General features: G+C 40.0%; 2 protein-coding genes across 2 annotated transcripts in view; one reads left to right on the forward strand and one right to left on the reverse strand.

Moving 5' to 3' along the window:
* LOC131942316 (gamma-aminobutyric acid type B receptor subunit 2) overlaps positions 1 to 21,037 on the forward strand; it is a 90,154-nt gene extending 69,117 nt beyond the window's left edge. Inside the window, exons 7-20 of the mRNA XM_059302127.1 lie at positions 1,004 to 1,113; positions 1,943 to 2,072; positions 2,852 to 2,912; positions 3,795 to 3,893; positions 4,655 to 4,805; positions 5,399 to 5,531; positions 5,963 to 6,079; positions 10,053 to 10,175; positions 13,703 to 13,886; positions 14,725 to 14,876; positions 17,004 to 17,162; positions 17,873 to 18,024; positions 19,477 to 19,717; positions 20,078 to 21,037. Coding sequence (XP_059158110.1) covers positions 1,004 to 1,113; positions 1,943 to 2,072; positions 2,852 to 2,912; positions 3,795 to 3,893; positions 4,655 to 4,805; positions 5,399 to 5,531; positions 5,963 to 6,079; positions 10,053 to 10,175; positions 13,703 to 13,886; positions 14,725 to 14,876; positions 17,004 to 17,162; positions 17,873 to 18,024; positions 19,477 to 19,717; positions 20,078 to 21,037 — 2,772 coding nt within the window. The remainder of the gene's footprint in view (positions 1 to 1,003; positions 1,114 to 1,942; positions 2,073 to 2,851; positions 2,913 to 3,794; positions 3,894 to 4,654; positions 4,806 to 5,398; positions 5,532 to 5,962; positions 6,080 to 10,052; positions 10,176 to 13,702; positions 13,887 to 14,724; positions 14,877 to 17,003; positions 17,163 to 17,872; positions 18,025 to 19,476; positions 19,718 to 20,077) is intronic.
* Positions 21,038 to 21,183: 146 nt separating this feature from the next.
* The window catches only part of LOC131942315 (macrophage mannose receptor 1-like), a 44,195-nt gene continuing 40,746 nt past the window's right edge, over positions 21,184 to 24,632 (reverse strand). The window contains exons 44-46 of the mRNA XM_059302126.1: positions 24,187 to 24,363; positions 23,503 to 23,739; positions 21,184 to 22,593 (exon numbers count right to left, since the gene is read on the reverse strand). Coding sequence (XP_059158109.1) covers positions 22,220 to 22,593; positions 23,503 to 23,739; positions 24,187 to 24,363 — 788 coding nt within the window. The 3' untranslated portion in view covers positions 21,184 to 22,219. The remainder of the gene's footprint in view (positions 22,594 to 23,502; positions 23,740 to 24,186; positions 24,364 to 24,632) is intronic.

Raw genomic sequence — 24,632 nt, forward strand, 5'->3', positions numbered from 1 at the left:
TTGTTGTTGCTCTGTTAACTCTTCCTATTGGCTGGAGAGAAAAAAAAAATTATCCATCGATTTACTTCGATTTTTTTTTATGCATGTATCTATATCGTTGAGAGACGTAAATTACACGGGGAGGAAGGAAAACAAACGAATGAAAATTATTACGCGAACTAGTGTATGGATCTCAAGGAAAAGATAATTATCAGCACTCGCGTTAATTATTAATGAAGTGATGTTAAATTGTGTTGGATTAGAAATCATGTATAAAAATGAAAGCTCGTCTACATGAATTATATCTTCTAATGGGTTGCTTTTGAGGGTTTGTCTAACGTTAAAAAGTACATTGTGATCGATTTATGATAGAGTATTAAGAATTTAAACAGCCTATCAACATATGAATTTAGTTTAGCAAAGTCAACATTGTTATTTTGAGGTTTTATAAAGAGAATTTTGTTAATTTAGTAAAATTAATCATACCTCTTGTCTATGTAATTTAATGAGAATTTCGTTGACTTACCAACATTGAAATTTTATTTGAAAATCTAAAACTTGAGTCAAGTGCCCCAAGCCCCTATTATATTCTAGAGTATTTGCTTCGAGTCCATACTCAACCCGGGAAATTCGTCCTCCAGTCCTTACTAATCCCTTAAAAGATCTTACAACCATTACCTACTTAAACATTGAGTATTGTCCCCAGTCCCCCATTCCCCTTCCCTACTAAACCCTTAAATCATGTTGCCCCTACCACCACCCCCCCCCCCCATGTACCTTATTGTTCCCCATTCCCCTTTCTTACTAAATCTTTGAATCATGTTGTTCCCACCCCCGTCCCCACTCAACCCATACACCTTGTTGTCCCCACCTCCCGTCCCCACTAAACATCTTTAATGTCGTCCCCACCCCTGCCCCCACTGAACCCATGAAACTTGACCCACCCCGTTCCCACTCAACCCTTGAGGTTTGCCCCCCCCCCCCCACATCACCCCCATAAACCCATGCACCTCCTCCCCCACAGACCACAAGTGAGTTTGTCAGCGCCTACTACAAGGCCAACGGCAGCCTACCGATGAGCATCTTCGCGGCCTGCACCTATGACACGGTTTGGACGATGGCCTTGACCCTCAGGTTTGTTGTGTTGTTTCTGTGTTTCTGGAACCCCCCCCCCTCCCTGCCCCACCCCTCCTAGTTTAAGTCAGGCCGTCAGCTTGATCAAGAACTTCAGTTGATGTTTCACATTCATCTTTGTTCACGGTTGTAGTTTGCGTATGGTGAATAAACTTTTTCATAACAATTTTTTTACAATGTTCTGCACATAAAACAACAACAGCACCACATACAACAACAAAAAATAATCAAACCTGAAATAATACAACACGACCGAATTCTTATCAAATCTGACTTAACACGACATCACCGAATTCTAAAAAACGTTTTCCCAACGTGATACAAGCGAATTCTTATAAACACCTAACGTGATATGGACCAACCACTAACCAACCCTTCACGTGACACGGACCAACCACTAACCAACCCTCGCGTAACGGACCAACCACTAACCAACCCCTTACGTGACACGGATCAACTTTTAACCAACCACTAACGTGACACTGACCAACCACTAACCACTCCATAACGTGACACTAACCAACCCCTCACGTGATATAGTCTAACCACCAACCAACCCCTCACGTGACATGGACCAACAACTAACCAACCCCTAGCTTGACACGGACCAACCACCAACCAACCCCTCACGTCACACGGACCAACCACTAACCAACCCCTAACGTGACACTGTCCAACCACTAACCAACCCCTCACGTGACACTGTCCAACCACTAACCAACCCCTAACGTGACACTGTCCAACCACTAACCAACCCCTCATGTAACACGGACCAACCACTAACCAACCCTACCCAAGCGTGATATGACAAGCCGTCCCTCCCATGTAGACAGGCGACCGAAGAATGGGCGAAAAACGGAACAGCCCCGCTGCTCCATCAGCTGAGCTACGATCGCATGGCCGACGTCAAGGAAACTTTCATCAGCACAATGGAAAACCTGGAATTCCCGGGAGTATCGGTGAGTGATGAGTGAAATGTCCCGTGATTGAGTGATTGGGGGAATAATCCGATAAACTGCTTCAAAACGGCGCGTAACTGACAAACCCTTCCGGGCCAATTTTACTAGTATTGCTAATTTTATTGATGGCTCTTTGATTTTGTTTATGAATCCTGATGGTGTTTGTGCTAAATGTATCCGTGCATGTATAAAATGAATGCTTTCAACTAAATCATTTTGAGAGATTTCTACAAGACACGCTTCCTTGTTCATAGCAGCTTGCCGATTTTTACAACATAATAAATGTGACATTCGCGTTTATTAAATTTATGTATTTTAAATTTGATTTGATTCCAACGACGCACTTTAGCGGGTTTATGTTTGTAGGAGAGGAATTTGTGTGTGTGTAGTTGTGGTTTTTGTTCGTGTTGTGAACTTTGTGTGTATTTGCTTGAGGTGGGAATTTGATATGTGTTGGGCTAGGTTTGTTTTCGTGTCCATTGGCGGTGGGGGAAATGTGTGTGTGTGTCGTGGGTGGGGGTTTTGGAAGCATGATGTGGGTGCGAACGTGTATGTCTCTTGTGTGTGGTAATTGTGTGTGCGTGTAAAATTAATTAAAGTTACTTTTGTTTGGTGAATTTAGTAGCCCTGGAAGTATATTTGAGTTAGTCAGGTTGCTGTTCAATTATGTTTCTAGTCTATCGATTATTCTGTCAGGTTATTATATTGCCGCATTTTGTGTACTAGAGTATTATGTTATGTCTGCTAAATAAAGCATCAATGTTAAAATCCAATATCAGGGTCCAGTATCATTCAAGGGTTCAGACAGAGAGGGAATTTCCGCTGTCTATCAGGTGCAAGGTAATCACGTTTGTCTCACATACGTTCATTAATTTGACAGGCGTGTTCGTTTTAAAACACCTGCATATGTCTCACCTGTGTTCACTAGTTTGACAGGTGCGTTAGTTTTAAAACACTTGTATATATTTCACCTGTGATTAATAGCTGATCAGGTGTGTGTTAGCTTTAAAACACCTGTATATGTCTCACCTGTGTTCACTAGTTTTACAGGTGTGTTTTTTAAAAACATCTGCATATGCCTCACCTGTGTTGACTAATATGATAGGTGTGTTATCTTTAAAACACCTGCATATGTCTCACCTATGTTCACTAGTTTTACAGGTGTGTTTTTTTTAAAACATCTGCATATGCCTCAGCTGTGTTGACTAATATGATAGGTGTGTTATCTTTAAAACACCTGCATATGTCTCACCTATGTTCACTAGTTTTACAGGTGTGTTTTTTTTAAAACATCTGCATATGCCTCACCTGTGTTGACTAATATGAAAGGTGTGTTATCTTTAAAACACCTGCATATGTCTCACCTATGTTCACTAGTTTTACAGGTGTGTTTTTTTTTAAAACATCTGCATATGCCTCACCTGTGTTGACTAATATGATAGGTGTGTTATCTTTAAAACACCTGCATATGTCTCACCTATGTTCACTAGTTTTACAGGTGTGTTTTTTTAAAACATCTGCATATGCCTCAACTGTGTTGACTAATATTATAGGTGTGTTATCTTTAAAACACCTGTATATGTCTCACCTGTGTTCACTAGTTTTACAGGGGTGTTAACTTTAAAACACCTGAATATGTATCACCTGTGTTGACTAGTATGACAGGTATGTTAATGTCTCATCAAATCTCAACCCCATGTTTTCTCTCCCCCACTCCACCAGGTGGTAACCTCACACAGGTGGCCATCCACCTGCCGTCCAGTACTCACCTGGACTTTGATTGTGACTCCTGCCACAAGATACTCTGGCAAGGCAAGTCATGTCGTAATGTCACCACTTTTTAAAAATCTTTTATTAATCAAAACCAAACTAAGTAACATATTTTCCTCACAAATAGTATCACGAAAATAGTCTACATGTAATGTATAATTTTTTTAAATTTATTTTCCGGGCGATGAATTTGTTTGTTGAAACTGAAAAAAAGTTCACATACCGGAACTCATGATAGATACTGTACAGTAAAGGGAGCTGGGCATAGTGCTGACCAGGTTATCACTTAAATGCCGAGGTCACAGAAACAGGTGATACCTACTTCACTATGGCCCAATGGACCTTTAGGTTCGAAAAGGGAACTTCACTAACGGAACTCAAGACAGATTTGACAGTCGTATAGATAGCTGAAGTAGAGTTCAACTGTTTGCTTTCTCTCCCTATTATGTCACGTATATATTTGAGCTTCGTAGATCTATACACGCTTTGTGGACGTGTACACACGTAGTGGACATATGGACAACGCTATGTGTACACAATAGTCGAACGCGTACCTTTCGGGTTAATTATGTTGCGCTCTATTGCTCGACCACGCCACAACAAAGTGAACTTCCTTTTGAATCTAAACATACTAGTTTACAAAAAAACACATCACAAATATGTACAAGATTCCCAACACACGCGCACACAAACACAAGTACTCACGTTTTCAATCCGAACCATACATTAGAAACACTGCCAGCTATTGTGTTTAGCGCAATGTGAACATTGTCGACCCATCGCGTATAAAAGTCTGTGGTTCGCATCCCCAGATGGTCGAACCCCGAAGGACGAACTGGTGATCGTGGCCCGGCCAAAGACCATCGAGGTGGCCGTGTTTTACACGTGCGCTGGGCTGTGCACCGTGGGGCTCATCATGGCCGTGAGCTTCCTGACCTACAACCTGCACCATCGGAGACTCAAGTGAGTTATTGCATCTGAGATGCGTGGCGTCATTGGGTGTTTAGTAGTTGACGTGATTACATATATATATATATATATATATATATATATATATATATACATATATATATATATATATATATATATATATATATATATATATATATATATATATATATATATATATATTGGATGACGTCATTGTGTGTTTGGTGGCTGGCGTCATTACATGTATGATAGATGACGTCATCGTGTGTTTGTCGGGTGACGTCTTTACGCAGTAAATGTGTAACCCTATGACGCGTCAGATATGTGACGACACAGCATGTTTATTGTTAAATCTACAATTACACCAGGGCTTTTGCAAAGTTAAACGTGAAGTAGATTGATCAGAGACTGATATACATTTCGGGATAAATGAACATGGTTTTCTTTTCTTGCACAATTTGGGTTGATTTGGTCTACATGTTAATCAGCTTTAGAGTTTCAGCAATTGAATTATTGTTCAAAACTTTTTTATTTATTTTACAACACTAGGTGGTTCTGAATATTAACACTTAATATTCAGAACCACCTAGTGCAATTAGGCATGCCATTTTCTGTTATGTGGCCAGATTTATCAAGCTCTCCAGTCCAAAGTTAAACAACGTGGCGACTATCGGTTGTATCCTGGTCTACACGGCGGTCATCATGCTGGGGCTAGACGACCGCACTCTGACCGATTCTGTTTTCCCAATCATCTGCTCCGTGAGTAGCCTGTCATTTTTTTTATCACACAGATATATTGGTTCTGCTTGTTTTGGGGTATGTACGAGTATATTTGTTATCCAGTTGTGTTGTCTTCTTTCAAAAGGGTATTTCGTTAAGTTTTTTTTTTTTTTTTAGTTGTCTAATTGGGTAAAACAGATAATGATTTATAGTGTAGTTTAATAAAATGACAAAGTTTTATTCGACTATGGTACAAAATGTCATTTAATAATTAGATGACAAATTGATGACAAAAAATAAAACGCGTAGATCTAATTTCGGCGAAGACAATGCACAAGTCTTTTTTTTTGTCATGACACTGTACTCGATTTCTGGATGTCAGAAGACAAGGTCCCCTGTCATGACGTTATGTGTCATCTGATGACATGACATATGGTGTCATTCGATGATGTTGTTCTCTCGTCTGGCAGGTCCGAGCGTTTCTGCTGGCTGCCGGATTTTCTCTGGCGTTTGGCGCCATGTTTGCCAAGACCTTCAGGGTGCATCAGATCTTCACGCGGGCTCACCATGGTCTGGTCAAGTCTAAGGTAGGTTCACTTTTAGTCTAGGGTAGGTTTACTTTTAGTCTAGGGTAGGTTCACTTTTAGTCTAGGGTAGGTTCACTTTTAGTCTAGGGTAGGTTCACTTTTAGTCTAGGGTAGGTTCACTTTTAGTCTAGGGTAGGTTCACTTTTAGTCTAGGGTAGTTTCACTTTCAGTCTAGGGTAGGTTCACTTTTAGTCTAAGGTAGGTTCACTTTTAGTCTAAAGTAGGTTCACTTTTAGTCTAAGGTAGGTTCACTTTTAGTCTAGGGTAGGTTCACTTTAAGTCTAAGGTAGGTTCACTTTTAGTCTAGGGTAGGTTCACTTTTAGTCTAGGGTAGGTTCACTTTCAGTCTAGGGTAGGTTCACTTTTAGTCTAAGGTAGGTTCACTTTTAGTCTAAAGTAGGTTCACTTTTAGTCTAAGGTAGGTTCACTTTTAGTCTAGGGTAGGTTCACTTTTAGTCTAGGGTAGGTTCACTTTTAGTCTAGGGTAGGTTCACTTTTAGTCTAGGGTAGGTTCACTTTTAGTCTAGGGTAGGTTCACTTTCAGTCTAGGGTAGGTTCACTTTTAGTCTAAGGTAGGTTCACTTTTAGTCTAAAGTAGGTTCACTTTTAGTCTAAGGTAGGTTCACTTTTAGTCTAGGGTAGGTTCACTTTTAGTCTAAGGTAGGTTCACTTTTAGTCTAGGGTAGGTTCACTTTTAGTCTAGGGTAGGTTCACTTTCAGTCTAGGGTAGGTTCACTTTTAGTCTAAGGTAGGTTCACTTTTAGTCTAAAGTAGGTTCACTTTTAGTCTAAGGTAGGTTCACTTTTAGTCTAGGGTAGGTTCACTTTTAGTCTAGGGTAGGTTCACTTTTAGTCTAGGGTAGGTTCACTTTTAGTCTAGGGTAGGTTCACTTTTAGTCTAGGGTAGGTTCACTTTTAGTCTAAGGTAGGTTCACTTTTAGTCTAAAGTATGTTCACTTTTAGTCTAGGGTAGGTTCACTTTTAGTCTAAGGTAGGTTCACTTTTAGTCTAGGATAGGTTAACTTATAGTCTAAGGTAGGTTCAATTTTAGTCTAAGGTAGGCTCACTTTTAGTCTTAAGTAATTTTATTTAAGCCCGTTAGGTTCAATTTAGTCCAAGTTAAGTTCACTTTTATTCTAAGTTTCACTTTTATTCTTTAGTTTAAGGTAGGTTCACTTTTAGGTTACGGTATGTTAGTTTTTAGTCTCGGTTGGTCAAGTCTAGCTAAGATCACCCTTAGTCTATGTTAAGTGCATTTTAGTCTAATGTTCACTTTTATACTGAGGAATGTTCAGTTTTAGTTTACAAAAGGTTCACTTTTAGTCTAAGGTAAATTCAGTTTGTTTTCATCTAATGTAGTATCACTTTTGGTCTACTGTCAGAGTTAGTGGAGTCTAGTGCCTCTTAGAGTGGTTTAGGTTTGAGTTTTGCAGTGGCCAACTAAGTGTCGAAGAATTGATGAACTGATCCCTTTTTTTCGTAGTCCGTGTGACTTCACCGTTTCGCGAGTTACGTCACATACAGTCCGCCCCTTTACCCTGTTTGAAGTGCCTTTACCCCGGAGAAAAATGCCTGAAAGAAACACTGAACGCACGCACACACACACGCATACATACACACACACAAACACACACGCAACTCCAGCGGAATACCGTCTGGTTACGCGATTTTTCTTCCAAACACAAATCCAAAATGGACGACAGTTACAGTTACAATAACACATTTAAAAATTCGAATCAAAACAATCCAGCTTTCTATGCTAACGAAACAAAATTACATTTCTACTACCAAACAACTACACACCGATCTTGATAGACGGGTAAAAAACTATGACAAGAAACTAACATTTGAAATTGAACGTTTGATACTCCGAAGCGGCGAGACGTATAAAATTTGTTCAGTTCTGATTTCCTTTATCGCGTCAACCGGAAGTTACCAAAAAAAAAGGCGGGAAAAAAAAGGTTGATTGTCAAACGAATCATGATCAGGGGAGACTATAAAAGGGGCATTAATAAAGGGAAAGTAGAACAAACGGGTGGTTGAATGGGCGGGTAGGCAGCGAAAGGGGGGGGGGGGAATGCTGTCGTTAATGGCATTTTTAAACCTCATTAAAATATGTTGCAAATATAAATTTAATCTTTTTTTTGCATGGTCTGCAAATTAGTTTTCAATCCTGATATATTTTTACAAGAATATAAATGTCTTGGGCTTTATTATAAAACGTCGGGAGAACGTATTTGGGTATTTATTCTATTGATCCGTACTTGACCCACGCCTACTGTGCTAAGATCATCACTGACCTTAACTAACGTAAGTCTTGACCCTAGTACTTACCCCAGCTCTGCACTTAGCTCTAAACAAAACCATGACGTTAAACCCAAATATCGGCACCTACAGGATAGCGATAGGAAAAAAAACCACGATACGATATAGTGTCCTGTCGATGGTTCTTATAAAAGCAAACAAGTTTTTTCAGTACACATTCCGACTGACATATTCTCACTAGATACAAAAAAACAGCTCATTTTTTATTATCATTGGACGATTTGAATGATGTAAAATTGAGAATAGTCGGGTCATGAAAAATGGGGAAAAGAGAGTAGGGGGGGGGGTGGATAAAAAATCTTTACGATCGTATGCGAAACATTTAAAAACTAGGACGGACTCGGAGAAAGTACGGAACGAAAAATTTCCTCCTTAACAAATGAGTTTTTATTTTTTTATTTTTTATTTTGTACTTCCCCCCTGACGTGGTGCCAATATCGTTCAAGTTATTATCATGGTTTAATAGGCTTCACGCCTCCAGGCCAGACTCCTTGAGTAGTGTAGGGGGCGCTGTCAAGTTTGATGGTTAATACACTGTTGAGTTCCTTGATTGGGCACAAGATTAAACATGGCGGACAAGTTAAAGAGGATTGGGACCCCTCGATCTGAGGGACTCGTAACAGATCGATGCGATTGATTGGCTTTCGATCAGAGTATTCGATTTTTTTTAAAACTTGTTTTTATATTTTGTAACCGTGATTATAAAACATATTTGTACAAGTTAAGCTATATAAAAATTAAACAACTTTTCCCCAATGCTTTGTAAGTTTTCAAAGGTTTTGAAATCGAGCTAAAAAAATATATAAGATATTTTATTTTAAAAGTGGATTCGATTGTTTAGAATAGAATATAATCTGGCTATTTATTTTATTAATGGAATTGTCGGCATGGGAGGAATGCGTGTTAGTTTACTTAATTTCAAATTCAATAATACACCCGTGTTGTATGCAAGTGATCTGCACCTTCAGTTTTCAGACAAAAGGGTTCCCTAAACTTGACCACAATTACAGTCAAATTAGCCATGTTACAGCAACATGTCAACATCACCCTCCTTTAAATGTTCATTAAATGTTCCATAAAATATTCCTCATTCAAAAAGCCTCAGACCCTCCATAAACTCTTATTCCCCTAAACCCTTGACCTCCATAGCCTCTGCCCCATAACCACATGGCCCCATAACATATGTCCCCCTAAACTTTGACCCCCATAACCTGAGACCCCCATAACCTCTAATCCCCATAACCTCTGACCCCCATAACCTTGTAAAATCTGATCACATAACATCTGCCTCTATAACCCCAGACCCCCATAACCTGAGACCCCAATAACCTCTAATTCCCATAACCTATGACCTCCCCCCATAACCTTGAAAAATCTGATCACATAACATCTGCCCCCATAACCTCAGACCCCTATAACCTCTAATTCCCATAACCTCTGCCCTCCCCCCATAACCTTGTAAAATATGATCCACATAACATCTGACCACATAACCTCTGACCCCCGTAACATCTGACCACCACAACCCCAACCCCCATAACCTTTGACCCTTCAGTAACCTCTGACCCCCATGACCTCTGACCCTACAGTAACCTCTGACCCTACAGTAACCTCTGACCCTTCAGTAACCTCTGACCCCATCTCCCTAGCTGATCCAGGACACTCATCTCCTGGTCATCATCGGCGTCCTGCTGGCCGTCGACTCGTCCGTCGTCCTGGTCTGGGTGGTGGTGGACCCCATGAGCCGTCACGTGACCAACACAACCAAAGAGGTGAGTGCGTCCAGGTTAGTATCTGTAACACGTGACTAAAGAGGTGAGTACGTCCAGGTTAGTATCTGTACCACGTGACTTTTCACACACGCTGCCAGGGGTCGGCGTGGTCGAGTCGGTAAAGCTCATGGCTGCTAAACCGATAAGCCTCGAGTTCGAACCCTCGGGCAAATGAGGCTCGTTAGCTGGAGACAACCACTCTTCTAGGAGAGACAACTCCAATATCAAACAATTGCTGCCTTGTAGTTTGTTCTTTGTTGGATAAAGGCTATGGAAGCAAATCCTAAAACAAAAACAGGCTGAAAGCGCGAATAACCGGTTGACACGTATAATTGTGCTGGAGGGGATCCCTTCCAACAATAAAATTATGAACGAAGAAGAAGACACACGCTACTCTTTCCAGTAAGACTCGACTTTTTTTTCTGCGGATAAAACTAATGCAGCTTGATATAATTTAAACAAAATTTAGAATTCTGCCCACATTTACAAAATTTAAAACATACTGCGAAGTATCCATGGTATTGTTGTTTTAGTTGAAAGAGTGAGAATAATGTCAGCTTCTGTTTTTATTTTATAGCTAAATATGAAGAACAGGATGGGCACAGGAGGAAAAAACCCGTAAATTTGAACGCATTGGTTTTCCCCAACCATTCCTCAACGGAACTCCTTAAATTTTTGTTCCAAACAAAATTTTACAAAATGGCTGCTCTGTGAAATCAGATTGGTCGACCTCTGGTCCATTCCATATGCTCAGTCAAAAGTTAATTTTTTTCTGTGGGGAGTGGGGAATTCCCCCATCTATTTATAGAAATTACCAAAATATAAAAATAATGTACGGCGTTTCCAATGACGTCATCGACTCCATCTATTAATAACATGAGTTTATAATGTCTACGATAGTAGTTGTAGTAAACTGTCTCGTCAGCAAGCAGATGTGTACAGAGTTTATTTGCAATATGAAACGCTTAAAAAGCGGCCAGATAAATAGCTCCCAAATCTGGCCGAGCCAATCGGAAGTCGGGGCGTCATCTCGCAGACGATCATGGCCGATCGAGTGGCGGGAAGGCGCGTGGTCAATCTAATCAATTTTCTCGCTTCTGCTTCTTTAAACTCAAGCCGGTCACGCGATTCTCGGAGTAACTGGACATTGAAGGAGAAAAAAAAAGTTTCTCCTATGATTACCAGCAATGTCGGTCGACCGTTTTTTCACGCTAGTAAAGCTGTTACGACAAGGGTTAGTAATAAGGTCGCGATTAACCTTAGTGGATAATTTAGAAATGGCATTTCTGCTGATTTCTAATATAAGACTTTTAGTGTTATTTGTAACTAAGTTATTATGCATAGATATAACTTTTGTTCTCGAGATATTGAGGCCTAGGTCTACAGTTTTACTATAATTCTTAAATTTTTTTTTATTCGGTATCATCATCAGAGTTTTCTCCAGGCATCTCGCAGAGAGTCCACCGCCCCCCCCCCCCCGAACGAAATGGAATTTATATAGAAAATATATACTTTAAACAGTGTCCGCCCCTCCCCCCCTCCCCCCCCCCCCCCCCGGAGAAAAAAAGTCTGGAAGAAATACTGATCTTCATGGTCATTTTTTCCTTGCGGAACTCAGGGCCCCTGTCAAAGCGTTTCCCCTCTCCACGGTCTCCTGCCACTCTTTTCAGCTGTTCCCAAATTCCTTCCTATCCGTTCAGCCTCCCCCAACACGCTACGTCCAGAGTTTCTTCCAGGCATCTCTTTGGGGGGGGGCTAAGCCCCCCCGAAAAATTTTTACCGCCCCCCCCCCCCCCGAACGAAATGAAATTTATATAATTTATATAGAAAATATATACTTTCAACAGTGTCCGCCCGCCCGAAGAAAGTTTACCGCCCCCCCGAAGATTTCAAGTGCCCCCCCCCCCGGAGAAAAAAGTCTGGAAGAAACACTGGCTACGTCGGCCCTAGCGTCAGTTACCCTGGGGGTTCCACTGGGGTTAGACTGGCTCTATTGCAAGCGTCATTACGAGCGCTAAAAGTAGGTAGCCGAGCGATAAAAGTAGGCAGCCGAGCGCTTAAAGTAGGTAGCCTAGCAGTAAAAATAGGTAGCCTAGCGCTCAAACAAGTTCGCCTAACCAGTGTTTCTTCCAGACTTTTTTCTCCGGGGGGGGAGGGCACTTAAAATTTTCGGGGGGGCGGTAGACTTTCTTCGGAAGAGCTGACACTGTATTTTCTATATAAATTATATAAATTTCATTTCGTTCGGGGGGGGGGCGGTAAAAATTTTTCGGGGGGGCTTCGTCCCCCCCCCCCCCCCCCGAAGAGATGCCTGGAAGAAACTCTGCGCCTAACCCTAAAAGAATTTCTCCTAGCTCTGAAAGAAGTTTACCAAGCGCTAAAAGAACTTCGCCTTACCCTAAAAGAAGTTCGTTGAGCCCTGTACGAAGTTCCAAATTTCCCCCCCCCCTCCCTTACACACACGCATTACTAAGAAGTTCAATGACCTGTCATATATTTATTTTACTTTAGCTGTAGGCTAAACAGTCTAATATCACCCTCGTTTACGAATTATACAACAATATTTATTGTGATAAAAAAAAACTCATCAAAATAAATCTTGGGTTTTAAGCTATTTACAATAATAATAAGATAAAGAAAAAACGGCTAGGCCTACAAGGGGAATGCTACAAATTGGAATTCAGAGTACGAGAAACTAGTTTCAATCTATAATTGAATCTTCGCCTGTCTACGACTCTGGTTCAATCGAGATGGTCGCGGTCTTATCTAATGCTTTCCTCCGGTTCAAGGGTCGCCTGTTTTTATGTGTAGAGAGCCACATTATACATTACAATACTTTTCATATTTACATAACAGTTTATGCATTTCTACAAGCAAGTTTTTTTTTTAAAATTACCTCTTTAGACCTAGCGATCAATTGGGCTGATGAAATAGAGTTCATATGTTTACTGACTTAAGCATATGAAGGGTTATGTGGTCAGCAATATGCCCCAGCCGCCTTTACTTTCGCTAACATGAGTTTGGTATCCATAAGAGAAAGGTGTTCTCAGAAACGTTTCACTGACTTGAACCTGGATTCGAACTCGAGACTTTAGCAGTATAGCGCTCTACCGCTAGGTCACGCTGTCCCATAAAAATTCTATCATACTTATTTCTAATACCTACACATGTAGAAAAATGAATTTTAAAAAATATTTAAAAAAGGACCAATGTTATGTTAAAATTTCATATCCCCTTTGTTTTTGTTGTTTGCATTTATAAAACTAGCCATTCCGGTCAGGCTTTGCACTGGCTGTAGGTAAAACAAATCTGAACCTATATCTGATCTCACTCTAACAAAAACTTTGGTAAAAACTCCCTGAAAAACAAAATCAATTACAGCATACAGCTTTCTCGTTTTAAATAATAATCTTAAGGTTAGATTTTAAATTCGGGTTCGTTTTCGTTACTGAGATATTTTTTTTCAAAAGATATATTCTCAATAACACTGAATAAATGACCACGTGACCTCTTGTGTTGACTGCTAGGTTTCCCCAGACGACGAAGATCTGATATTCCAGGAGCAGCTGACCACGTGTCACTCCAACCACCTGCAGAAGTGGCTGGGCGCCTTCTACGCGTACAAAGGTCTGCTGCTCATCTTCGGGGTCTACATGGCCTGGGAGACCCGGCACGTGAAGATTCCAGCGCTCAACGACTCACAGTACATAGGTCAGGTTGTATTCTTTGTTGTAGGGGTTGTACATAGGTCAGGTTGTATTCTTTGTATGGGTGTGGTAGAGTATGTAGGCCTACATAGGTCAGGTTGTAATCTTTGTGGTAGTGTAGGTACATAGGTCAGGTTGTAATCTCTGTTGTAGTGGTTGTAAATAGGTCAGGTTGTATTCGGTGTATGGGTGTGGTAGAGTATTACATAGGTTAGATTGTATTCCTTGTGGTAGTGTATGTATAAAGACAGGTTGTAATCTTTGCGGTAGTGGTTGTACATAGGTCAGGTTGTAATCTTTGTGGTAGTGGTTGTATATAGTTCAGGTTGTAATCTTTGTGGTAGTGGTTGTACATAGGTCAGGTTGTAATCTTTGTGGTAGTGTAGGTACATAGGTCAGGTTGTATTCTGTGTGGTAGTGGTTATACATAGTTCAGGTTGTAATCTTTGCGGTAGTGGTTGTACATAGGTCAGGTTGTATTCTGTGTGGTAGTGTATGTACATAGATCAGGTTGTCTGCTGTGTGGTAGTGGTTATACATAGGTCATGTTGTCTTCTGGGTGTGTGTATGTTACTGTGTATGTACATAGGTCAGGTTGTATTCTGTGTGGTAGTACATGTACATAGGTCAGGTTGTCTTATGTGTATGTGTAGTACTGTGTTTGTATATAATTCAGGTTATATTCTGTGTACATATATATATATATATATATATATATATATATATATATATATATATATATATATATATATATATCTTGAAGTAGTCACTACTTATATGCAATGAGTATGTACCTTATCGTACTATTTAACAAAACACAATACTCTGTACATGTACACCAGGTCTGAATGTCTACAATGTGGTCATCATGTCCGTGTGTGTTGTGGTCATCTCAAACATCCTGTCCAACCAACCAACGCTGGCCTATGCCATGGAGGCGTCCTTCATGTTCCTCTCTACTACAGTCACCCTCTGTCTTCTATTTGTACCTAAGGTAAGATTTCTGTTACCTAAGGGAAGATGACTGTACCAAAGTTAAGGTTTCTGATACCTAAGGTAGAATGTCTGTACCAAAATTAAGATAGCTGGTACCAAAGGTAAGATGTCTGGTACCAAAATTAAGATGGCTGATACCTAAGGTAAGATGATTGGTACCAAGCTGGTACACTTTTCTGACTAAAAATATCGTTGTAGATTCATGAGTACGAATCAGGTTTTTGTACTTAGCTTTACCAAAGAAATTTAGTTTGTGTAGTTATTTACAAGCCTGAAACTTTGTTAATAAATAAATCTACAGTGATAATCTTCCGCTGGAGAAGGTTCCCTTTTTGTTTATCATAAACTAAAAGATAGACTATATGAATATACTTTCTCCAGTGACGCATGCAAATTGAATACACATTTTGATTAAATTGAGAATATCTCTCTTTTTATCTAATTAAAGTATCCACGATCTCACTTATTTGTTTATTTTACCTTTTTCCACAATAAAGTAACTGCGAGAATCAATAAAATTATCATTAACTTATCCTTGAAAACATCCGTGAAATCTCAATGATTCCCTAATTAAAGAACTCCTGATCTCAGTAATTGCCCCCCCCCCCCCTCCCGACTGAAGCGATCGGCCAGCTCAATCACCCTCAGTCAATGCCAGAATGAATAAATCAGTCGCCTTTTTTTTCCCCTCTTGTCATCGGCAAGATGGAAATTCCCGTTGGTGACCTTCGACCCTATTTGGTTCCATCTTCTACAAAAAAATAAGTTGATCGCAAAAAACGTAAAACATATTTGAAATGCGTAGAAATATGTGTCCGTTTCGTGTGATAATTCTGAGAGGTCAAGGATAAATATCCTAACAGACATGGGTGGGAATGAGGGCAAAATAGTCGCTCCACTCCCCCCTCCCCCATGCCGATATTGAAATGTGTTAACAAAGTGGAGTTAAAGACTTGTATTATGCCCATTCTGTTCGGGTGTTTTCATGTTAGGATTAGCGTGGTTTACACTCGGATAGCAGTCACTAATTACGAGAAGGGACGAAGTGATCTAGCGGTAGAGAGCTAGACTGCTAACCCGTAAGTCTCGAGTTCGAATCCGGGTTCAAGTCAGTAGACAGAGTCCACCCAATTCTGATGGGTACCTAACTCACGTTAGGGAAAGTAAAGGTGGCTGGGCATAGTGCTGACCACACTATCTCTTCATATGCCGAGGTCACAGAAACAAGTGAACTCTACTTCACTTGCCCCATAGACCGTCAGGTTTGAAAAGAGAACTTCACACTGATTACGAGAGCAAGTACCAACAGGATCAGTCTAAAAATAAATGTAAAAAAGTGTTTTTAATGGGTGTACATTTATAAACCGTAATTGCAGTTATTGTAAATTACAATTTGAATTAAACAAAATCTTGTCAAACAGAATTTTGATATATTGTACAGCAGCTTTTGGAGTTTTCTCTCAAAGATAAATTGCTATCTTCAGATTAAGATACTCATCTGTCTAGAAATCCGCACTCTAGACTTTTGGAATTAACAGTCGTACCCCCCCCCCCCCCGACTATGCAATCCCCCTTTTTAATAAACTAAGGCCGTGTTTCTTTGTTAAATTTGACCTCAGATGGTTCCCAGTACTAAATTTAATTAAAGATACGAGGCATCGTTCACACCACTTTGTCGACAATACATTTTACCTTCCCTCTTAGGCCTATTTGTCATTTGGCGTTGTTGCAATCAGTGTTTCTTCCAGACTTTATTCCCCGGGTGTGTGTGTGGGGGGCAGGCACTTGAATTTTTTTTTTGGGGGGGGGGGGGTACGGACTAACAGTTCCTGGGTAAGTGGGGGTGCGGGCGAACACTTTTTAAAAAGTTTTATTTACTATATAAATTCTTTTCCGTGAGCCCCCCCCCCCCCCCACCCCAACCTCATAAAGAGATGCCTGGAAGAAACACTGGTTGCAACGCGAACCAAACTTCTGAATTATTGCACTAGCGAATACAGTTTTAGTCGTACAATATTAACCCACTTATTGATTGATCTTAAAACTATATAACCTCTTAAGTACGTGGACATTTCCTTAACGGCAGACCATGAATTCAGTACGTAACGAGATAAATCTCTTTCAGATTTATGCCATCGTCACCTCGGGGGGCAACCCGGTTATTGCCTGCACGGGGATCTTGGTCGACAATACCAACACTCGGAGGTTCGTTTTCGACGACCGGAAGGAGATTTATTACAGAGCGGAAGTGCAGAACAGAGTTTACAAACGGGAGTTAGTCGAGGTGAACGTTTTTTTTTATTTCAAAACAAGGAGTAAAAATGGTGTTTGGGCAATTCGAATATTTGAAATAAAAAAAAAAAATGAAAAAGAAATAAGTAAATATTTCCATTACATTAATTGAAGCCTGTATTAAGTACGGTTTAAAATTACTGTGGGTGAAACAATTATTTTAAATGATTTAAAAGCCACAGACATGATTTGTTAACCCTTTTAGAGCCACTTCGTCACTGAAAAAATAAGCTACCACCTCATAAGTTATGTATTTGATGTATAAGTGGTTATGACTTTTATAACCAGCAAAACATTTTTGAATTTGTAGAGTGGACCAGTAGACTAGTATTTGGTCATTAAACTGTAAACAGGCATTACATCTATATATTCATTAAACTTTTGGCGAATTCAATTAATTTTTAAAAGTAGGTTATTCTAATTCATCATGTGATTCAACTTATTATCAGTGTCTTCTTAAATTAAAACAAAAAGGTGTATTATCATTCATTATGCTGAATCACATCTGTTTCCAAGTGAAATAAACCATCTCGCAACTAACTGACCATTCCAATTTTACCATTCCAAGTCCAATAAATCATCTCGCAACTAACTGACCATTCCAAGTCCATTAAACCATCTCACAACTAACTGACCATTCCAATTTTACCATTCCAAGTCCTATAAACCATCTCACAACTACCTCACCTTTCGTCTGCTCAGCTTGATCAGAACCTGGCCAGGCTGGAGAGGCTGCTGGAGATGCCACTTGTGCCGTGTACGAAACTAACTGACCAGCTTCTCTATCTGCTGCCAGAGTCCAAGATCGACGGCACGCCCTGTGGTCAGCGGCGTTACAGGCGGGAATTTGATAGGTGGGTACGATGGCGGGAATTTGATAGGTGGGTACGATGGCGGGAATTTGATAGGTGGGTACGATGGCAGGAATTTGATAGGTGGGTACGATGGCGGGAATTTGATAGGTGGGTACGATGGCGGGAATTTGATAGGTGGGTACGATGGCGGGAATTTGATAGGTGGGTACGATGGCAGGAATTTGATAGGTGGGTACGATGGCAGGAATTTGATAGGTGGGTACGATGGCGGGAAGTGTCAAGGATGTAAGGTTTGAGCCAGTGTTTCCGGTTATTTGTAGCATTTCTTTGTGGCAAATTTTAGTCGGTCCGAGGTGCAAGGGGAAGTGCCCTCTCCCCCCCCCCCCCCCCCTCACACATCACGCTCCGACCCGAAAAATAAAAAAAAATTGGAATAGCATTGAGGTAGTACACACTATTCGCTTACATTATTCCAGTATTAATGAAAGGATACCAAATCTCCATCCCCATTCATAAACGGATGGAAAATAGCCGTCTTAAAATAAACGGTTATTCATGTCACTGAATAGAATGAATAAGTGTTTAGTATCTCCGTCTTCAACCTCACTATAAACAGTCCCTTTGTGTTGGCTTGTACCAAAACTTTCAGACGATCTATGTGGCATTGAACTTGATTTGACGGCTGTGTTATGTAACTTTGTATGTGGTACCCATGATATTCTACCGGCTCTCTTGGTCGAACAATAGAGCGACTAGGCCATACATGACTGGGGACCGAGTAACCATTAATCCAACGTAGAAGTTTGTAAAGAGGAAGTAGAGACAGGGCAATTTACTTGACATGACAGGCAGGGAAGGTTGGGTCAATAGCTGAGTCAGTGTAGGTAGGAGGGGGAGGGAGTAGATGGAGAAATCGTGCAGTGTTTTCCCATGGGGATTTCTGATCCGACATAGAGCTACTGGGAGAAATTGTGTACCGGGACATTATATTACTGAAATATGTCTGTATGGGGACATTAGGCTATTAAGAAACAGTTGAAACAAAGGGACATTATGTTACTAGAACAAGATTTGTAACGGGACGTAACGTAACTGAAATATGTTTTGTGTTAGCCGTGCAAGGAAATATTCAAAGTTGTAGCTATGGCGGTATGACAGGTCTGTGTTGAAATAGTTCGTGTGGTTCAGATGTCTGTAATACTATATCCCATTGCAATATCGGGTTTACGGGTGGTCGAAAAATGCGAATTTTAAATCGAATAATAGCTTTCTGAAATATATGAAATTAAGAATCCTCTTAAATAAGACGGTAACTTAGAGGGTCGTCCATAAAAGTAATAATGTCAAACAGCTGAAAAGAGGAAAGGAATTAAAACTGTTTGAGTGTGGCATTGGAGGTTGAAATGGGATAGACTATTGCATAAAATGTGGGGCGCCATTCGTGGAACCTAATTGTGTACAACAATAAAATTAATTAATTGTGTTTTTTAGGTGCAGCTCTATCTCCGATGGCGGGGAGGGGGTGATGTATGAAGAAACGGAGGACGACGATATTCTAACGGACATGGGCTTCGGTCCCCCGTTTGACTCCAGCAAACAACAACGGCCGACAAATGCGGAAAAATCTGGCTCAAAAACTTTGAACAAGCTGGGCCGTAGCTTGAGCATAGGTAGTGGGAATCGTCCACACAAGCGGAGAAAACCCAGAGAAATTCGGAAAATTTCCGGTTCTGTTTGTAAAGTTTCAAACGGCGACCAGAAAACGTATCATGGTATCTGCATGCTCAGCGGGAACCATTCCCTTATGCAGCCGTTGACCAACACTTTAGCGTGCCGTTTCGCAGATAATCTAGGTCATACGCCTGCTATAAATAGCCGTGAAACGTCATCAATTCCGAGGTTGGATAAAATAACACAAACTAGCGGAGACTCATCGGCGCCATGTTTATCTGGCAAGGACTCTTTTCTTGATGCGGAAGGAGACGAAAACGAAACCGGATGTCCGTGGGATTGTGCGGGCGGTCATTGTTTACGGTCAGACGACGCCTATTTCCCTTTACTTCAGTCCAAACCTCGTTATCTTGTTCATCAGCTACGGATAGAGGTAGTCGACGAGGACAGTAATAGCACCAGCAACAACGATGATACCCAGAGCCAGTATGGCTCTAGCCATCTTGAAACCGGAAGTGCCACGCTGTGTTCTTCGCCATCTCGGACCCCAGCAGAAGTTTGTTTAGAGCAAGCAAAAACAACGAAAGCAGAATCACGTCCTAGTGTATCGGAGCTACGAACTGTGCGATGCGGTTCGGATTTCGATATTTGGCTTGAGAAACACCAGCGCTTGTCTGACTTGCGCACGAACGGGAATTCCCCGTCTAAAATTAGGAAAACATTACGCAACGAGTCTAGACAGCACGTAATCGACAAGGTCGAGCCTGACCAATCATCTTCCTCGAAGCATTTCGTCCCCAGCCAGCCGAATCCATCCTTACAGCAACCGCCCGCCGCCAACCCAACGTGCCTAGAACATTACGTCACCCACACCCAAGCCACTGATACCGCCAACCACCCAAGCGACGACAACTCTCGCAACGACAGTTATCGTTCCTTCCTCACCCCAACGCAAGCCAACGATCATTCAAGGGGACACAACTCCGAAAATCATCAAAATTTTCAATTATCCCCCGTGCCCATCACTCACTCTACCGGTTCTCCCATGCACAAACCGAAAGATTATTCATCAACACAAACATCCTTAAATAGAAATATTAATGAGAAAACGTCGGATCTGATTCATTTTTCGGACTCCCGCCAAACCTCCATTAAAAAAAACGTCAAGCGAACCTCACATTTCCAAGAAATCCCCTCGCAACCTGGCAACGAGCATGTGACTACTGGAAATTTGCCAGATAAACTTACGCCTGCAACGCTGAAAAAACCAAACGCGCCCAATAAGAAACAGCGGATTAAAAAATTGGAAGACGATTTGTTAAAAATTCAGCAGGAACTAGATGATCTCAAAGGACAGCCTTGTGGTACATCCGAACTGTGATTTGTTTTTCTACTGCTGATTAGAAAATGATCAATATTTCATATGTTAGTGAGTTGATATTTAACTCCCCTTTGCTTGTCATAATAATCATGTAAAGATTTTGTAAAAAAAATTTAATAAAATAAATCCAAATATCACTTGTGGGATTAATTTATATATAAAGTTGCAGAAAAAATTCTCAACATGCGTAATCAGGCTCAGTGAGTTTAGCATTCTAACCAGAGCATTAATCTAAACATTAACTTAATCACAAACCTAAACACAACTGTTTCACAGTGTAGTGTGTATAGTACCCAGATAAATCATTCCAACAACCTTAATGTGAACCTATAGGTCATATTGGACCTTATCTTTGTTAATGCCACAATCCTAAACCAAACTCAACCCTGGAGCTAACCATTACTCTGTAATATCAAAATAAAAAATCTTTCAACAGTGCGTCTCAATCAGAATTATTGCACAAAGGAGATATACAGTATAGAATAAGCTGGTTGTTAAGAAAATAACTTTCTGACAAACGATGCAATTTAAAATATCAAAAAAAAAAAAAAAAAAACAACGGAAATCATTACAAATAGTTTATGTACAAAAATATTTTCACAATTTTCAATAGTCAACTTGTAGTGGGATTGGTTGAAATGAAGTCCAATGAGGATAAATGATGTAGGCATATGTAGAATAATGCAAATCAGTTGGAAATTAAAATTTCATTGATTTAGTAACACATTAAAAAAAATTATTGGTTGGATGTTGTAGACTTAACACTGTTTGAATTGAAAAAGTGGAAATTGTTTTGAGATTTTTAAAAAGCTGTTTTTTTTTTTATTTTTTGGTTAGAGTTTAAAAAACTTTTGATAATTTTAAAATAATCAAGCTTTCTAAATATTCACATTAGGTTTTGCTGTTTTACATTATTCCTTTTGAATTCACCTTATAAAATGAAGAATGCTCTAAATTAGAGCATTCAACTCCCATTATTTTACAACAAAAAATAACAATAAATACACAACCATTAAAGCTTCATTATTTTACTGTTAAAATAAAAAACTATATCATTGCAACTCCTTTATATTACTGTAAAAATTAACAATAAAAACTTAAACATTAAAATTCCGTTATTGCACAAATAAAAATAACAGTCTTAATTTTAACCTGGTATGGACACTTTTTCTTTGACCTATGTTATGCTGAGCAATCATTATCAAATCCCATATAAGCAGCATCAGGTTCAGATGTGAAGTCCTCATAAGGCACATTCTGTAAGTGTTCCTTGGGCGTGTAGCTGACGCTAAACTGGTGGTCCCTGGACTCCAGGCCCACAATATTTATCATCTCATTGTGGTCCACGGGAATCTTGGTCAGCGTGTCCTTGTGGGTGGCCTCGTACAGGCTGTTTTCAAAGTTTTTTGTTTTGGAGGCCTCCTGTCTCAGGAAGGACGACTGGACGCAGCCGTGCTTTTTGACGACAAAAAACAGGACAGCGGCAACGAGGACAACGGCTAATAAAACACCAATGACAACACCAGCTGTTTCTCCCCCAGATAAACCACCAGAATCTGTTGGCAGAGAAAAATATAATTATATTAAAACAATGCCAACACTTCTTCTTCGTTCTTAATTTTAGTGTTGGAAGTGATCCCCCTCCAACACAATTAGGGATACGTTTCAACTGGTTATGCGCCATTGGGGCCATTGACTCTGATTTCAGCCTGCTTTTCTTTTTGGATTTGCTTCCATAGCCTTTGTCCAACCAAGAACAATCTACAAGGCAGCAGTTGTTTGATTTTGGAGTTGTCTCTCCTAGAAGAGTGGCTGTCCCCAACTAACGAGCCTCATCTGCCCGAGGGTTCCAACTCGAGACTTATCGGTTTAGCAACCATGAGCTTTACCGACTCGACCACGCCGACCCCAATGCCAACACTTCCTAAACAATAGAAAGTGCTTTAGTTTCTTCTTATTCCTTTCTGTTCTATGGGGAACATAAGGCTTAAAAGACACTTAGTTAACAAATTAGATTTGTGAATATTAAAAAAAACTCAAGCCATGAAGATCTATTCTCTCCCTTTTTTTTTAAAGAGAGATGGAGTTTAAGTTTGCAAAGAGTAAAAGTCTGTTTTGGTCAACAAAACAGATGAGATTGATCTAGTATCTAGGACCTGAGCACACAAACAAGAAAACAACATGAGTACTAAAACCTTAAAGAAATAAACAAACTAAACTATATTTTTTGGATCAATGGGCCTCATATCAGCTTAAACAATAAATTCACTAAATTCTTTTGTAGTCTTCAAAGAAAATGGTAGACAACTAGATAGGCCTACAAAAACTGGAACATATTTATATTAAAGCCTTTAAAATCTAAAGTCTTTTTTTCAGACCTGATGTACAATATAGTTAAGTAGAGGTAATCTCTTACTGCAACCTCAGCATATTATCATATATTTAAAAACAAAATAATGAATTACCTGACGAGGAAGCTCCGGGTAAACTTGTATTAGTGGGTGTGGTTGACGAGACCCCAGGTTGTGGCGTGGTGCTGGTGGGTGAAGTCTGGCTGATGGAAGAGCTGCTGATGGTGATGGTGGTGCTGGCAATGTGTGGGTAGGTGATGGTTGATGGCGACACTGTTGTTGTACTGGAGGTCAAGGTCACCTGACTGTTGTAGCTCACCGAGCTGGCTGGTGGCTGGGTGGTCAGAGACTCTACAAATAGATGGTTTACAGTAGTTGATAGGTGTTTTATAACAGATGGTTTACTATAATTGTTGGGTATTCTACAAATAAATGTTTTACAGTAGGTTATAACAGATGGTATACAACAGTTGATATGTGATTTATGACAGATAGCTTATTGCAGTTGAATGGTGTTTTAAAACAGATGGTTTACAGCAGTTGTTACAGTAGGTTTACTGTAGTTGTTACATTTTCTACAAATAAATGGTTTACAGTAGTTGATAGCTGTTTTGTAACTGATAATTTACTATACTTGTTGGGTATTCTACAAGAAATAGTTTACCATAGTTGTTACATTTTTGCAACAGATGGTTTACCATAAAATTTCTACAACCAATATCTAGAGGATTTACAGTAATATTTTAATGGAAGGTAACCCATAAATGCAGCTTTGAGTCATCATCACAAATGTCTCACCTCTGGGCATGCTGCAGAGGTAACCATACTTGTCCTGACAGTCTCTGCTGCTCCAGGTACCCTGACTTGATGTGGTGACACACCCCACTTCTGCTTCATCAGCCCCACCCCACCGTGGCTGGTTATCTCCCCATGCTGTGAAGGCCAGAACTGTCCCATCCTCCCAGCTGAAACCCTCTGAAATTTATGGAATTTGTCAACCATCTTTATTAATAATTGTGTGTACCATTTTTATCAATAAGCATTCAAAATGTTTCATTAGACATCTTCATTAATAAATATGTGTATCATTTTTATTAATAGAGATACCAAATGTTTCATTTAACATCTTCATAAATGAATGTGTTAGATATTTTCATTACTGAATGTATGATTCATCATCTTCATTAAAAAGTGTATGAAAATATTTATTAATTATGTATTTTGAAGTTCATAAATGAACGTAT

The sequence above is a fragment of the Physella acuta genome, unplaced genomic scaffold (assembly GCF_028476545.2).
Source record: "Physella acuta isolate Inbredline_101_S28 unplaced genomic scaffold, ASM2847654v3 ptg000400l, whole genome shotgun sequence".
NCBI lineage: Eukaryota > Metazoa > Mollusca > Gastropoda > Physidae > Physella > Physella acuta.